Genomic DNA, 14122 nt, shown 5'->3' with positions numbered 1-14122 from the left:
GATGCTTCAATAGTGGACTTCAGCTCTTCTGCATTGTTCGGTCTCATGTCTCTCATCTTTCTCTTGGCAACGCCCCATACATTCTCTATGGGGTTCAGGTCAGAGGAGTTTGCTGGCCAATCAAGCACAGTAATCCCACTGTCATTGAACCAGGTTTTGGTGCAGTGTGGGCAGCTGGAAAATGAAGTCAGCATCCCCATAAAGCTCATCTGCGGAAGGAAGCATGAAGTGCTCCAAAATCTCCTGGTAGACGGCTGCATTGATCCTGGTCTTAATGAAGCACAGTGGTCCAAAGTCCTCTGAGTACATATGAGTGCTTATACTTTTCAGAGGTCCGATATTGTTCTATGTACAATCCTTGTTTCATTGATTGCATGTAATATTCTAATTTTCTGAGATTGTGGATTTCGGGTTTTTATAAGCTGTAAGCCATAATCATCACAATTATGACAAATCACGGCTTGAACTATCTTGCTTTGCATGTAATGAGTCTTATCTCATATATTAGTTTCACCTTTTAAGTTGCATTACTAAAATAAATGAACTTTTGCACGATATTCTAATTTTTCGAGTTTCACCTGTACTTCAACACCAGCTACATGAACGGGCTTGTGCATTTGCTCCTTTACCATGAGAAGTAGTTCACTGGTTAAACTAATGTGTAAAGTAGCTATTAGAAAAATACTGCAAACCTTTGAATGTTTGGCATTGATTCTTTGCACCATCCATGTCCTCCACTCAGTTTCTCATAGCTATTGGCTTTTTGGGAAGCAAGCCATTGTGTGTCAATGTGTATGTTTGTGTGTGTGCACCTGTGTGTGCACGCACAAATGGAATGCAGTTCCCTATACTTGCCTCTCTGCAAATTTCAAAAGAAGTTTTCCCTCGCCAACAAAGAGAACTTTGACACCAAAAGGCCTTGTGCTGATTTATGGACATTCTCAATAGCAAGCAAGAAACGATGTGTAAAATGAGGACATTTTTCCACATGAGGAATTAAGGCAAAGCTGACAAGTTGCTTGGCAGGAGATGGCAATTCAAGGCTGCAGTGGTTCAAGGCAATGTTCCCAACCTGGTCTGAGGTTGTTGGATGGGGGTGGGGAGTTGACCCAGAGGAAGAGGGAAGACATAAAACAAGTCACTTTTCTGCACTAATGCCCATTAACACCACTGCACATTTAGGAAAATTCCATTAATTAGCTTTCATGTGATTTATGTTCCTCCAGAGAGGAAATTAAGCAAGAGCCTAAGAAACCTGCACCTTGGATATGGATTTTTCCCCCCAAAAAAGATTTCTACACAGTGGAGGCTAATTCCCAGAAATTGGTCATGATAAATGGGAATCATATACCTTTGAAACTGAGAAAACGGAACAAATGGGTTCCTGCCACCCCATCCCACCCTAAATGCCCAAACTCCCAGCTAACCAATTCTTATTTCTCTGGCTGGCAATTACAGACATTGCATTCTCCACAAATATTGTAAAGACTTCAATTTGGGAGAGTTAACAGTCGTAAGTCCTCAATTAATGACTGCCCTGTCTAGTGACTGTTTACAGTTACAACTGAAAAAGGCAATCAGTAAGCAAGAACTACCTCTATTTCCTTCCTGGATAAGCAGCACTACAAAAAAGGGAGAAAAGGAGTAAGAAATATAAGCCAAAAGTATGATATAAGGGGGAAAAAATGAAACGACTTATATTTAGTTCTTCACATCTTTCTATCCTTGCAAATCATCCTTGCTTCCACAATGCCTCACATAATATGTTCTTAAAACTTCATTCTTTGGGATGAATTCATTTGTTCAATCCAACCACAAATGTTTTGGATTTTTCCCCTTTCTCTTCATCTAGGAATTCTTGCCTCCTGTACTTCTTTTGCAATTTGATCCTCATTCATTCTTGGTAAGTGAGATGACCTTGGCAGAAATATATAAGAAGCCTTACCTAGGCGAAAGGGCTGAAACATCTATTAAGTTCTGAGAAATGAGATAATATTTGGAAGCTGCTCAGGCAGGTGCATCCTTAATTCATAGTATAAGTCTAAGAAGATGGAGGAAATACACATACTCAGGTTTTTAAGTCTCTGTTAGTCAGCAAAGCTGGGTGAAGATAGTTTTAATCTTCCTGTGAAATTAATTTCCTGGTCCTTAGTGAGACTGACATTGATAATTAATGTTCAGATCCATAGTCCTTACTGCATCCTACAATTGGCTGCAACCCTGGGCCAATAACACGGCATCAGCTGCTTAAAACCTACATATACGCTCACTTCCCCAACCAAGATACCTCAAAGTCACTACACTTTTTATGCATTTATCCATGAATAGATCAAGCAAATAAGGGAACACCCATATTTGTCACAGTCTCTGTTAAACCATTCATCAAGCATTCTATTTTTATCCATGCTTTTCTTCCATCATAAATAGATAGTCCTTCACTTACGACCACAATTAAGCCCAAAATTTCTATTTCTAAGTGAGACAGTTGTTAAGTGAGTTTTGCCCCATTTTACGACCTTGTCTTACCACAATTGTTAAGTGAATCACTGCAGGTCTTAAGTTATTAACATGATTGTTAAGTGAATCTGGCTTCCCCGTTGACATTGCTTGTCAAAAGGTCGCAAAAGGGGATCACATGATCCTGGGACACTGCAACTGTCACAAATGAGAGCCAGTTGCCAGTGTTGTTGTAAGTTCGAACAGTCACTAAATGAACTGTTGTAAGTTGAGGAGTACCTCAAAGAACATTTGTTCTATGCTTTCTCTTAATCAATAAATGCACAATAAACCTTGACAGTTTCATATCACTACACTACCCATATAAAGCACTTTTCAATGTTATTATCTCTTGCAGTCTTCTGCCAAATATCTCCCAGGAACCCGTAACAAATTAATTTCACCACATTCACATTTGGTACCTTTTCCTTTTTACAAGAGAATAAAATTATCATTCCTTCAATTAACAGCCATGGATACTGATTTCATACACACATTAAACAAGCTCACTCCATAATCAAATCACATTCACAATGTAACATTTCTGCAATTATGCTATCACTACCTGTGGCTTTTCTATTTTCCAACATTTTACAGTGTTTGTCATCTTCCTTCCATCAAGCCTCGGATACTAATACAGCATTCATTTCAATTTCACTCTTCAACAAATCACCATCATTCTTCCAGAAATGTCTAAAATACTTCTTGCAGCTCTTGGAGGAGAGCTGATGTCGCGACGGCACGACATGCGATCTTGGTGCTCCGAGATCGCAGATGATATTTCTGCTGCTAGACGGTCCATTCAGACCTAAACCATCCCGTAGAGACGATGATTGAGAAGGGCACCTCCTGCTGATCTCAGGGACACCGCAAAATCCCTAAAAGATCCAGGAATAGCCTTTTTTTCCGGCGACAGAAACACAGCTAATGAAGCTGCTGAAGTTGGGACAGCTCCGGGAAGAAAGCGGAAAGAGAAAGTGTGTTGAATTGGTGAGGAAATTTTATTATTAGAAGAGACTACCCCCCCAAAAAATATAAGATAAATTAAAATTGAAGACAGAAGACTGTAAGTGGCGAAATTAATCTATATTAAACTTAGTGTGTTATCCTGATTCTATTTTTTTTTCCACAGATGGAACTTTTGCAAAGACTCCCTATTTTTTAAACTGAATGGATTAATTTTTTCCTCTTTTTTTACTTTTGCTTACACCTATGCATTTACATTCTTTTTTTATAATGCTTGATTGGATTGTTTTTGATTTCCATTTAAGGGTTTTTTCTTTCTTAAGCTTAGAATATAAAGAAGATAATAAGGATTATAAAGAGGGTTGTAACAACAGGAGGAAAAGCAGTTACACTGCCACTTAGAGGCTGGATACATTGTTTTTTCTTCTTTCTCTTTGATCACCTGAGAGTCAAGTTTCTTTCAATTTGTTTACTGACAGTGATAGCAGAAAGAGCACAAGTTGTTTATACAGATACCTTTTGGGAGTTCTATCACTAGCTATTGGAGGGAAGACAACATTTTGACTTGAAAGATAATAAATGAACCTGTTTGAAGTTTATTAAAATAGCCTTGAACCCTATAGTGGCAGTGTGAAAGAATGGCTCAGCAGGAAAAAGAAACTGTAACATTGCAAATGATTATGTTTGAAATTTAAAATCTATTAGTTGTGACAGAGAGAATTGAAAAGAGATTGGAGAATATGGAATACAAAACAGAAAAATTTAATGGAGAAACTGAGGATGTTTATCAAATGAAGAAAGTGGAGGACAGAGTTCAAAAGATGGAAGAAGAAAATGAGCAAAGAGATAAGAAAACTGTGGATATCAACAACAAAGTGAGTGGGATTGGTAATGGCAAGAGCGGAATATGGAAAGGGGAGATAGATAGATTGGAACTCTACCCCAGACTTCAAAGCACAGAAGAAGAAAAGAGAGAAAAATTGATGGAGAGAAATCTTGACAGAAGCACTAGCGATAACCAAAGATAAGCTGATGAAAAGAACAGATGCTGGGTTTCAAGCTGTTATGAGATACAAAAGGAACAACATGTTGTGAAGAGAAGTTTATACAAGATTTATTAAGAAAGTAACTAGAACATTAATGCTACAAATGGCAAGAGATATAAGACCGTACTATTACTGGAAAGATACAGGTTGATGCAATGAAAATGTATAATAAAAACTAAGCTAAATTTAGTTTACTAGTAGTACGTATAAAATGAAGTGACAAATAATGATTAATAATGATAACAATATAAACAACACATGGAGAATATGAGAGGAGGTTTAAAAGCCTTATCTAGAATATGTTATAAAGATGTATTGCGATCGGATGATTTTAGGATGATTTAATAGAATGTTATGATATAATCCTATTCTAGATTTTGAATATTATATATAAAAGGATGTAAAAACAATTATAGTCAAATTAAGGTTGAGGTATAATAATCATGTGATATACATGAATATAGGTGAATTTAAAATATGCGAATTGATATGAAAAGCAGGTGATGACTAAGGAAAAGATGCATGGAAATACTGTAACCAACTGACACACTTTCTACAATTTGTAATGGAAGATGGTTTGTTTTTTTATGTTTGTTTGTCTTTGTTCAAAAATAAATAAAAATTGTATAAATAAATAAATAAATAAATAACATCTTGCATTTCCTAACTTCAGTTTCATTCCAAACTATTTCAGCACTTAATTCTAAATTCCATTCACTTTGCTCCTTGTTTTATTCTCCCAATCTACTTCCAATTATTATTATTATTTATCAAAATCTGCATTTCCCTCCCTTTCCTAAACATAATCCCTCCTTAGCCTCTCTGACCACATTCTTTGCAAGGAGATAGATAGATAGATAGATAGATAGATAGATAGATAGATAGATAGATAGATAGATAGATATAAAGATTCCTTGCAAAGAATATAGTATCTTTGCAAGAATATCTTCCCTTCATCAACTTTTCTCCCTCTTGTGTTTTCCCCCAAAACTTCCACCTTAATCCATTTCTATTCTCTTTATTAATGTAGCTCCATACATGTCTCTGCAATTCTGTAATATCTCTTCCCTCCATTATTTTCCGTTCGTTTGCTTCTTTTCCCTCCTTCCTTATCCATTTTCTAAGCTCTATTTTTGATTCTACTAGATAATGGTTTATCTCACATTCAGAACCTCTCAATACCCCTATATCATTCACTAATCATTTCAATCTGCCATCATAAACAATCAAATCAATAATGCTTTTAGCTTACAGTCATTTTCCATGTGTATGTATGGATTGACATGCTTAAATCTTTTCTTTTCTAAGAGGGTACTCTTTAAATAATCACCATGGTCATTCAATATTAGGTCTTCATTTGATTTTCTCATTCTTGCACATTTATTCATGCCTCCTTACAAATCATTTCCCCTATCCTATCATGGCAATTCAGAATACCGTGTAATTTTTCACAAAACCTGTATCCCACTGGCTAAGTGATATAAGCAATGCATTGACACACGTAATACTGCAAACATGATTCCAATATCATTCAAAGTTATGTATATAAATCCAGTCAGAAGCCTTGGCTAGTTAAGGCTGACAACTGTTGAATTTCATTAATGTAATGTTGCATTTGATGTCATTTTTCTTGTTAGCTTTTACAGCAGTCATAAAATAAAGAATCAAGAACATTCTGATGTTGACAGAGCGCCCTCTACTGACTACGAAGAGAATAAAAGCACTGTATTCATGTCTCTGAATTAAGTTTGTGTCCTAGTGATTGAGTGGCATGGACATGTATTACTCTTGGTAACAATACAAAAAAACATTTATCTGTTATCTTCTTTGCAGACTCCTTTCTGGCTTCCCAATCTGTGTACAACTATGGTAGTATATGGTGACTCTCCATCTAAGAAATTAAGTCTGACCTTGTTTTAGATTTTTTTTCCAGGTCAAAGTTGGCTCGGTGCTGCCCATCAGCTGGACATAAATAGGATACCCTGAGGAAGTCTCACAGTCCATGAGAGAAGATTAAAGTACTTTCAGAGAAGTTCCATGGCAAATTAGATTCCTTTTTTCTTCTGTTCATTAATCTGTCTGGATCACTCTGCTTTGAGCCATAGAACATTGCAATTCTGTCTGCGAAATTGGGTCAGAAAAGATTATTCAGGGTCTTTTCAGTTTACTGTATGGTGCCTTCAAAAGATCCAGGCATAATAAACTATCTACCCCAGATACCTGGGTTTGTACATTGAGATTCCATGTCAATGAGCCAAGCTGAGATATGTCGGATAGTTGCAGATATACAAAAGATGTATCTGCAGGCGGAGAAAGGTATCTTCATGACAGATGAGAAGCGGGTGCCTTTGCTGGTCAATTTTTTTTAGTCATAATGCCACTTCAAGGAATAGCAAGGTTTCTGCTGAAGAAATCAAAAGGCTGGGTTGGGGAAAAAAGGGGTGAGAGAAAATACACACAAAATGAAATATTACCTTCCAAAACTCATTAGTAAGTTATACCAACCAGGGTCCACAATAAGCATGTTTCCCAAATGCAAGATAAACAAGCAAAGAATTGTCATAGTCTTTCAGTCATTTCGCAAACTGGTTTTGTCAACAGCCTAGTCATGAATAAAATACTGTTTTCTAAATTAAGAGTCCACTAAGCCCAACTTCACAGTTCAATTAGGTCGTGACCCGTCAAAACCGCGGTCGACAAAAGCGCGATCGACGAAAGCGCGCATTTGACGTCATCACAGCGCGATGAAAAAAATTAAAAATTGAAATAAAAATAAAATTAAAGCAAGCCGATTCACATAAAGGTAAGGGTTAGGGTTAGGGTTAGGTTAAGGGTTAGGGTTAGGTTTAGAGCGTTAGGGTTACGTTTAGTGTTACGTTAAAGGTTAGTGTTAGGTTTAGCGTTAGGTTAAGGGTTAGGTTTCGGGTTAGATTTAGGCTTAGGTTAAGGGTTAGGTTTAGGGTTAGGTTTGGGGGGGTTAGGGTAAGGTTTTCGCTTTATTTTTACATTTTTCGATCACAGCACGATGTTTTTGTCGCGCTGTGATGACGTCAAATGCGCGCTTTCGTCGACCACGATTTTGTCGTCCACGGTTTTGTGGTGGAACCCAATTAGGTAACCCAAGTCAGTTCATCTTCTAGGGCAGGGGTGTCAAACTCAATCACATCAGGTGACATATTGTACTTTTTTTGCCTTTGCAGACCTGGGGTGGGCACGTGACGCATCTGGCCCACGGGCCACCAGTTTGACAGGCCTGTTCTAGAGGGTATTTTATTTCAGACACATTAGATGTGGAAAAAAACTGGAAAAGGTGGGAGGAAAAAGAAGAGGAGGGTGACCACCAGCAGGGTGGATGGACTTACAATAGCAATGACTGCATTATTGGAAGATTTCGAAGAACAGGTTAGGGATAGATCATCATGGCGGGGGGGACTATCCTTGTGGTCACTAGGAATCAAAAGCAACCTGATGGCACATAATCATCAATCAATCAATATAAAGAGTGCAATGTAGTTCATCAGCTACTACTTTCCACCTACTATAAGAAACTAGATGATAACCCAGTGTTGTCCGGGTATTTATTTATAGGGGGAAAATGTCTGGATCAAATGTAATTTCTAATATTGGATTTTCCCCCTTACCAGATGGGGTTCCCTTGTGGAGTACTGTGAAGCTGTTACCATGGCAACTCCACTGTGCTGTACATTAGAATCCATTTTACGGCAGTACAGTAGATGCCATTTGAAGGCACAATAGTGTGTTTGTAACAGAACAGACACCCCGAGGGGTGCTAGGGGTGTCTTACCCCAAAGTATTTGTTTCCAGAGAGAAAGCTATCTGTGTACCAAGTTTGTTTGAAATTGCTCGAGGTGTTCCAGAGTTATGCTGGAACATACACACATACACACACACAAACAGACAGACAGACAGATAGATTCAATGCAGCAAATGCACATGTTATGTGTAGAAACGAGAATAAGATTACAATAAACTCGAGATGATAGAAGTTCTTTTTGGCCCAACCACCTCTCAATTTCACAATGAGGCACTCTGGTCTTGGGGCAACAGAACAATAATTGTTCAATTATATTTTTGACTCCTGTTTCCCTTGTAAAGGAATAAGATATTGTTACTGCTTGTATGACATGTCAGTTATTACAGCTTTTCTCACCACATTATGTCAAATGGCTGCTACAATGTGGGAAAGATACGCAATAAATGAATTGTAGCTTTATATCATTTTATTTATGAATACACACACATACCAATGACCAATGCAAACATTTAGAGGCACCAACCTTATGTATTCAGTTTCACCTGCTCAGCGCAGACGAGAAACTTTTGGAGTTGTTCAGAACATTTGAATGAAGAACTCTGATTTGTCTTAAGGCACTCCTCGAATGCAGTAAATGGCTCGGCACAATCTCGGCGAATCTTCTGAACAATTGGGCTACAATAAAAGTCCCATAGATTTATAAATAAGAAAAAAAAATGGACAAAGAACAGTGCAGGAACTTAGTAAAAATGATGGAATGCATTGTTCTCACAGCTACCAAGTTGCAGTTGCTGCACACAGGAATGTTATGAAATCTGCAGGCAGATAATGGAGCGAAAGTGCCTCAATTCATCAAAGCTGATTTCCCCAGAAAGGCAAAACAACACCCCCAGCCCAAGGGAACTTACTGGGATGATGTACATTTGGCCATTTCAAGTTTGAGTTGGTGACAGTCCTGCTGCCAGGAAGAAGGGTTAGCAGCCACACACCGGCCATATTGCTCGGCTTCTTTGTGGCAATGCTGCAAGGTTATTTCCAGAGCTGCCTGCCTGTTTTGAGGGAGACAAGCTTTTTAAAAAAATCCTGAATGCCTTTCAATCAAAGACAGATAATGACAAAAAGAAATGAAAAAATGTTTAGTATACCTTTAAAACATTATGAAAAACACATGGAAGTGGCTACTTCTGACTGGTTTAAACACTGTTCAGGAGGCACCACAGTTTACTCACCAAAAAACTGCCAGAACACAACTGGTTTCCCCTCCATTGGGACTTCAAAACTTAATTCTCTCTCTCTCTCTTTCTCACTCGGGCTATTACACAGCCTTATACCTTGCAGAGTTTCAAAGATAATATACGTATTATTGTGTAAGTTTTCCTACATCACTGCCCACCATTTACTACCATGGGTTGTCAAGGTCACAATCGAGACAGCTTTAAAAGGAGATCCAGCAAGGCTGCTACTTGTGACGAGCCTCCATCACCACGTGCAAAGTAGCAAGTACAGTACAGGCTGGAAATCCGCAGCCAAAATGTCGCCGTCTGCCGCTCTCCTGCTTTCCCAAACCCATCAGGTTGGCACCTGCCGGCAACCAGTCATTGGGTTATGTGTACATTTAATCTGATCCTGTAAGTATTATAGATTGAAACCTCTGCAGATGCAAGTTAAAGACCGAGGAAGCAAGAAAAACTGATTTTTCCCTTAGATCTGAAAAAGGGCTTTGGAGCAGAGCTTTAAAAAGAGCACACATATACACACTCACATGCCGCGCTCGGCTCCACAAAACCACACTCGTTATCCCCAACACGCATGCTCCCTCCCCATCCACCACCGGACTTCTTTCTGCGCATGTTCAAACCAGCCCCGGCCGGGCGGAGCTTAAAACCCAGTCACTAGGACACAAGAGAACGGCTCGCGCCTTCGCGCACGCGCGGTTGGGACGCCGCCGTCGCTTTGGCTAGAGCCACGTGTATAGCTCATTCATAAAGGGGCGTGAGCGCGAAGCGTTGGCTCCGCCGGCGCTTGCGAAGGGGCGACGCATGCGCGCTTTTACCGCCCAGGCCGGGAGCATGGGCGCTTCATTGGCGCCTACCCCGGAAGTGGAAGGAAGCGAGCCTGAAGCGAGCCGGCGACGGCGGCTCCCGGAAGAAGGATGGTGGCAACAGCGGAGGCCGGTCCCGGGCCGGGGCCGGGAGACGAGTTGGTGCAAGACGTGATTCCATATCGGAGGCGGTCGCGTCTGCTATGGGGGACGGTGTTGCCCTTCTGCGTCCTCTACCCGCTCTGGCTGTGGGCTTGGGGGGCGAGCGCCTTCGCCTGGGCTAGGGGGTCAGCCGCCGGCACCGAGACCCCTGAAGCGGCGCTTCTTTTCCTCGCCGCCATTGGGGTCGTCCACCTTCTCACGGCCTTAGCCGGCCTGTGGAGCGTCAACGTCCATTGCTTGCTCTACTGCTGTTGGGTCAGTCCCGCGCCGGGGAAGGGAACGGGGGACCCAAAGACCACCCGGGAGAGGGTCGCGGAATGGTGGGTGGGTGGGGCGGATCACCTTTGCACAGATTGACATAGCTTTCTCTGTCTGAGGCTTTTGAGATCAGATCAGGGGAAGTGGGGAGAAGCAGTCTCTCATTTCCCCACCCCTTTCGTGGGCTTTACAGGTGGTCCTCGACTTACCACAGTTCCTTTAGTGACTGTTCAAAGTTACACCGGCACCGCAAATAGTGACTTAAGACCGTTTTTCAGACTGATGACCATGGCAGTATCCCATGGTCCCATGATTTCCATTCAGATGCTTGACCGTTGAACTCGTATTTAGGACGAGTTGCAGTGTTCAGGATTCATTTTGGGACCTTCTGACAAGCAAAGTCAATGGAGAACCCAGATTCATTTAACAACCACCTTGCTAATTTAAAACTGCAGGGATTCACTTAACAAATAGGGCAAGAAAAGTCATGGGACGAATTCAGTGAACACATTTTTTCACTGAACAACACATTTTGGGCTCAGGTGTGGTCATAAGTTGAGGACTACCTGTATTTTCTTGAAGAGGTGTCAGTGCTCAGGTGTGTCTAGAGCAGTGTTTCTCAACCTTGGCAACTTGAAGATGTCCAGACTTCAACTCCCAGAATTCCCCAGCCAGCATTCGCTGGCTGGGGAATTCTGGGAGTTGAAGTCCGGACATCTTCAAGTTGCCAAGGTTGAGAAACACTGGTCTAGAGAGGTTCCTTGCACTCACTGATAAGATGGCCAAACTTTGGAGTCTTAAATCCAAAGGCTGTTGAGACTGAAAGGAGAGAACAGCTGCAAAGCCTCATGGAGTCACTGGGATTTCGCTTCTGTATTGTGCTTCTACTTGAGGCTTTGTTATGAAAACAAATAGGACACACTTGCTGAGGCACACACTTTTGTTAAGCTTACTCTTGTTTAATATCCTGACTAGTTTTAATGTGCTCAGGTTATAGTGAATAGGTTTCTTTTTTTGCATATAAAGGCAGTTTATTCTACATACATTGATTGCTTATTTTGGAATCTAAGGATGCAGTAGAATGCGATAGGAAGTGGTCATGTGAATTTTAATGAGTGTAGTTGAATTGGAAGTAAATCTGCTTGAGATTCCTTTCTTTAAAGTCATTGATATGAATGGGATATTTTAGATTGTCTGTTTTCCTTTAAAAAAGAAGCAGCTGTTTTAATGGGGTTTAGTGGGGTTTTTTTAAGAATTGTTTGTTTTAGTCATGATGGTTTTATTTAACATATTTTTAATATTTTTGTAAACTAGTGTGGCTTAAGCTTTCCCCTCAGTTTCTCACCTCTATTCTTTTTTAAAATTATCTACAATATTTATCTTTCATGAACAATTGAGTAGTTCCCAAATTTCCATTCTTGGGAGACATACTGTTTTTCTCCAGAAGAAAATTGAGTTTCCCAGAGCTTGCCAGTATCAACATATACATTAGTATATTTCAGTGCCCAGTTTGGAAATTACAGAATAATTGATCAAACCATCACAGTGACTTAAAAGTAGATTTCTAGCTTCTCTTTTCTTTGGAATATTAATATAAATATAAATGCTGCTTGTGATTTTCCTGTGTTAAAACTTCACTGCAATAGTGGTTGGAGAAGAAATTTGTACAAGATAGGATGCTAGTTCTTTTGCTAAAGGGTTATCCAGTTTCTGGTAAAGATTAGATAATGTCAGACCACTGGATGTTCTACTGTAGTAATAATAATTTGATTATATCTGCCTCTTTAACAGGAGCCTTGAGATATTAGTCTACTTTCGTTTTCATTTACTTGCTTCCTTTTGAAAGAGAAGATGAAAAATCCGTAATTCATGGGTATATATTCAGTTTGTTTTCCAAAAAGCCCCAGTTTCAAAGTCATAGAACATAATCTGCCCATGATTGAAAAAGTAGTATCAGTTGGAATGGATAATATTGGTTAAAATGAATTGGTATATTTCAGCAATAGAAGAATAGGCCAACTGGAATCATAATTTGAATTTAAGAACTGTTGGTATCAGGGGCGTTTGGCTTTAACAAAGCATGTACCGTAATAGAATGTAGCTAACAATGACTTTGATCTTAGGCTAGGTTGATTCAACAAAAGATTATGAAACTGTAGCTTTCTGCCTCTTATTGTTATTTAGTGGTGCTCCTCATTTTCTCACCTATAACCTCCTGCATTGTTTAGAACAGTGTTTCTCAACCTTGTCAGCTTGAAGATGTCTGGACTTCAATTCCCAGCATTCGCTGGCTGGGGAATTCTGGGAGTTGAAGTCCAGACATCTTCAAGTTGACAAGGTTGAGAAACACTGGTTTAGAAGACTTCTAAGCCTTCCAGACAGGTCATTTTGAACAGTTCTTATTATATGCAGGCCTAATGGAAAAAACCTTCACTAATTCTTAAATGATCTGCAAGGGGGGGGGGGGTGAGAGGACTAAAGTGTAACAAACATCTAGATATTGCTTTGCACAGTTGCTTTCTAGAATTGATGCATTGCCATGGTTCATTCATTTTAAGTATTAATATGTTCTGTGTCTGATTACTTCAGAAATGTCAAAGGTAAATTGCATTCTTCCATTAGTTATAATACAAAATTTTAAGCCAAGACGTTCTTTAAAACCCTGAGCAAAAGCAATCAAAGGAAGAATTAAGACTTAATTTTTTGGATCAGGCAGTGCATGTGATAAAGTCGTAGGCTTTATTTGAAGCTCGTTTATTTAATGCCTGATGGACTTCTTTTTTTTTTTTTTTTGAGAAATTTTTTTATTGTTTTAATTAAACAGAAAGAAAAAAAATCATATTTCGTTACATCTTGTTGAAAGCGTATCGATTGGTTACAAATATATTCCGTGCGTTTCTTCCACAGTCCTTACATATACTTCATTTAAATCATGTTGTACATTTTAAATCAAGAAAGAAAAGTTACACATTTTACTATCCCTGTACCTTAATTCTCATTTGGCTACCATTGTTCAAACATGTTTTTATCTAGAATCATCTACATTAGAAGACACAACCATCCACTGGCGTTCATTTGCAATTTCAATATATCTCCAATACCATTACACCTTAATGATATATTCTAAAATTAATTCGGTTAAGTAGGATATCCCCCCCCCCAACACACCTGTATGTATCATTAAATATTGTCCATTAACATTTCATTGTTATTATTGTAGTTAACTAAAGGTTATTTACTAATTATCTCACCTCTCCTCTCCAGGCCCACACAATATTATGACTTTATAACCGTCTTTAAACAATGACTTATTAACAAGATTTATAGGACTTCTTTTGAGGAGTGTTTCAGATATGAGACACAACTGTAGAAACAGTT

The 14122-nt window shown here is 39.2% G+C and overlaps 2 protein-coding genes across 2 annotated transcripts in view; one reads left to right on the top strand and one right to left on the bottom strand.

Moving 5' to 3' along the window:
• Window positions 1–5647: 5647 nt before the first annotated feature.
• CHCHD5 (coiled-coil-helix-coiled-coil-helix domain containing 5) lies at window positions 5648–10124 on the bottom strand. The gene is made up of 4 exons (XM_032238962.1): window positions 10046–10124; window positions 9192–9332; window positions 8807–8958; window positions 5648–6929 (listed from the first exon to the last, which is right to left on the bottom strand). Coding segments are annotated over exons 1-3 (294 nt in total). The 5' UTR covers window positions 10048–10124; the 3' UTR covers window positions 5648–6929; window position 8807.
• Window positions 10125–10346: 222 nt separating this feature from the next.
• ATP13A1 (ATPase 13A1) overlaps window positions 10347–14122 on the top strand; it is a 36228-nt gene continuing 32452 nt past the window's right edge. Inside the window, exon 1 of the mRNA XM_032209472.1 lies at window positions 10347–10741. Coding sequence (XP_032065363.1) covers window positions 10436–10741 — 306 coding nt within the window. The 5' untranslated portion in view covers window positions 10347–10435. The remainder of the gene's footprint in view (window positions 10742–14122) is intronic.

Source organism: Thamnophis elegans, chromosome 2, assembly GCF_009769535.1.
Source record: "Thamnophis elegans isolate rThaEle1 chromosome 2, rThaEle1.pri, whole genome shotgun sequence".
Classification (NCBI taxonomy): domain Eukaryota; kingdom Metazoa; phylum Chordata; class Lepidosauria; order Squamata; family Colubridae; genus Thamnophis; species Thamnophis elegans.
The sequence above is the reverse complement of the archived record's forward strand: the minus strand, read 5'-3'. Positions and strand labels throughout refer to the sequence as shown.

Coding starts and splice junctions, on each gene's coding strand:
- CHCHD5 (XM_032238962.1), bottom strand. Junction 8,959..9,191: donor GCCAAATGTACATCATCCCA/GTAAGTTCCCTT, acceptor CTTTTATTGTAG/CCCAATTGTTCAGAAGATTC.